Source organism: Branchiostoma floridae, unplaced genomic scaffold, assembly GCF_000003815.2.
Source record: "Branchiostoma floridae strain S238N-H82 unplaced genomic scaffold, Bfl_VNyyK Sc7u5tJ_1578, whole genome shotgun sequence".
NCBI lineage: Eukaryota > Metazoa > Chordata > Leptocardii > Amphioxiformes > Branchiostomatidae > Branchiostoma > Branchiostoma floridae.
Genome location: NW_023365773.1, coordinates 538199 through 541492, shown reverse-complemented (window position 1 = coordinate 541492; position 3294 = coordinate 538199). Strand labels below are relative to the sequence as shown.

Sequence of the window (3294 nt, the reverse complement as noted above, 5' to 3'; positions counted from 1 at the left end):
TGAAACGAATTGTATTTGATGCTTTTACATCGAAATGAAATTATTGCAGCTTTCTGATATTGCGTACACGTGGTTTTGCTCAAAACGAAATTTGACTTAACACATGCATGATTTTACAAAAGATGATCGATGATGTTAATAAGAGAAATGCCAATGGTTCTCCACTCTTCCCCAGACCCGAGTGGCACAGCAGGCCGAGGCCCCCCACATCCTGGTCCATCTCGGGAACATTCAGGACAGGGTCCTCCTGCACCATGCAACAGTAACCATGGTGACGACACGTCTCCTGGTTACCATGGTGATGACACAGGTGGGCGGCAGGTGTCAGGTGGTGATGACGTCATACATGTAAAGCAGGAGCCAGCTGAGCAGGTGCCGTCCTGCTGCATGATGGGAACAGTAAAATCAGGTAAGCACTATTTAGAAATTATTTTGATGATCTTTGAAGCTATAAAATGTGCTAAAAAAACATCAACATTTAGACATAATACTACAGTAACTTTGTCTTGTCTAATGACACTCCTGTCCGTTAGGGAATGACACATACATGTGTAATTTGTGCATGTGGCAATTCATATTTGATATTAGATTTGACTATTTTAACTTCTCTATTCTATGATACAGAAATGAGCACCGATGGAGTGGAAGTGAAGGAGGAATCAGGTATATAATCATGTCTAATTTGAATCGAACAAAAAAAGTATAGTAGGACAGTTTCATCGATAGTAGCTAACTGTATTATGCGTGCTTTACAGCCGATATATTCGAACCAAAGTAAAAGTCACAAATATGCAGTTATGGTTAAAATGCACCCAAAATGATGATAATCTTTAATATTATTATATTGTTAATAACGTCCCTAGACACTTATATCAGGTATCTAAGCGTTCCCAGCTTGTGAACAATGGTCATACATATCTTTCCTGCATGGCTTACAGAGCTAGACAGACAGTTTGCCGCCATTGCTGACTGTCTGGGCTCCATGTGGGAGCGGCTGGCTTCAGCTCTCGGCTTCAACACCGACTACATCCGGGACCTGACAGCCAGACTGCCCCCCTCCCTCCGTCCTCATCAGCTGATCTGTAATTGGATGGAGAGGAACGTTGGTGACGTCACGCTGGAACAGCTGGCGCAGGCCCTAAGGGATGCTGGGATACACGAGGTCGCAGGTAAATCAAATCTTTTTCTCCAAAGTTGATATTCTACTGTATCACCGTGGCTATATTAACTTCATAGAGTATTTCAGAAAACAATAGACTACGTGTTCTTTGCATTTTCACATGGACAATTGTATTTACTATCATTTTCTGTAATTTTCATTTATATTTATTTATGTTTTCATTCATTCCCTTTATATAGACGCCGCAGATTCTGGTCAGCTGTTTCAGACAGGAGCGGATTGTGAGGCGGCAAAAGGGAAGGCAGACAGTGACATGGATACAGGCAGGGCTGATGGTAAGTGTTATAGCGCAGTGGTTAACAATCCCACTTTTGCATTACATGGTGTGGAGCATTATTCAACGTTTGTAACTGTAACTGTTATGTATAATGTAGTGAGGTAGCATATGGTAATGTGTATGTGGCATCGACACTGGGATCAGAAGGCATGTATATCAACTGCGTAAATTGGTCTTGATCCTAGGCGAGGACAGTTCCAATGACAGGGAGACTTCAGCGTTGACATCGGATGGTAGCCATGGCAACATGGAGGGAGGACCCATGTCTGAGGAAGAAGAGAGCAGATCTTCGAATTCTGGTGAATATAACTATGATAAATATAAATATAATAAATCTATGTGTCACTCTGCAGAGGTTAAGTTAGAGCACAGCATTTATAATATCAAATAAATAAGTTCTAAAGACGTGATTGGTTTAAAAAAATATCTAGTTGTGTGCAATGAAAGTTTTAGAAACTTTTCTCCAGATCATCTGAAATATACGATTCTTGCTAAAACCCAACGCGTGAGGTCACTTTGGCATGGAATGACATCATATTCTTCATACTAAAGTTACCTGTTTCTGGTTTCTACCTGTTTAATCTCTTGTACTCAAATGTATTGAATTCAAACTAGATTATTGTTGTTTTTTTAATGTTCAGTCAAATTGTCCGTCTTTTTGGGCCATAGTGCCTGACAATAAACAGATACTTCACTTGTTGTTGTTGGCTCAATGTTTGTATAGGAGAGGACCAACCCAATGAAAGGTCACCCGACGACACTGACCGAGAGGCGTCGGCATCTGGGTCAGGTGGTCGCCATAGCAACATGGATGGAGGGGCCATTTCTCAGGAGGATGGGACAACATCTCTAGATTCTGGTAAATGGAACCATCAACTATATTAGCATTTTAATAGTCATTTCTTCATCAATTCATTCTAAAGCCACACTAGATTCCATTAGTACATATCAAGGTTGACCATTGTACGTAGTTCTGCTTCTGCTGTCTTGTAGAGCCATTGTCTTTTAGAAAGTTTAGAATTTCTCTCTATAATCTTAAATGTAATTTCTTTTCAGCAGCACACATCGACACAGTCAGCCATTCCGTGTATCCAACCGGTGAAGACGCCTTGGCTTGGAATGACTGTCTCCAGGACTTCTTCAAGACCGATGAAGACACGACAAGAGTAATCCAGCAGAGCTGGCCAAGTAACTTACTGGTTAAGCACCTCATCAGGGACAGGTTTTTCCACTCTTACTTGTGTGAATACTGGAAAAAGTACCAAAGCTTTCCATGTACCGTAGCAGCTTTTGTAGAATTTGTTACTAAGATGTCTGTAAAGCATCTCTGTAATGAAAATGAGGTCAATGATGAACATTTCAAGTCTGTGTATGAAAACATCTGCATTGTGGTGGGCAAAGCTACTTTTGAAAATCACACCAATCACAATTCAATGTATGTTTACAAAAGCCAATTAGAGTGGAGTGACATTCAACAGTCAGGCTTTGGTTGGTTAAAACCGGTTGATTCTAGTGAAGCAAAGGATGCCTTCCAGTTCGTACATGACAGCATACGGCAGTACTTCATGGCAGTGTGGGTAGCACACACAGTCAGAACCCAGACTGACTGTACAGAACTCCTGAGAGTTTGTGCTGAGAAGTCAGCCCACCTGCCCATCACCTGTTACAGCCTTGCTCACCTCCTGGGCATGGCAGACTCTCCTCCAACATACCTGTCACAGTTTGTAACATTTCTCATGCAACAGTTGGGGGGATCTGACGATTGTAATCACCTACTCTCAGTAGTAAAAACTACAGCAGAATCGAACCAACTGGCACTTGTCATCTTCCATTGAGA

General features: G+C 41.6%; 1 protein-coding gene across 1 annotated transcript in view; it reads left to right on the top strand.

The window, feature by feature from the left end:
• LOC118408375 overlaps positions 1-3294 on the top strand; it is a 72677-nt gene that overhangs the window by 30396 nt on the left and 38987 nt on the right. The window contains exon 2 of the mRNA XM_035809139.1: positions 176-409. Coding sequence (XP_035665032.1) covers positions 176-409 — 234 coding nt within the window. The remainder of the gene's footprint in view (positions 1-175; positions 410-3294) is intronic.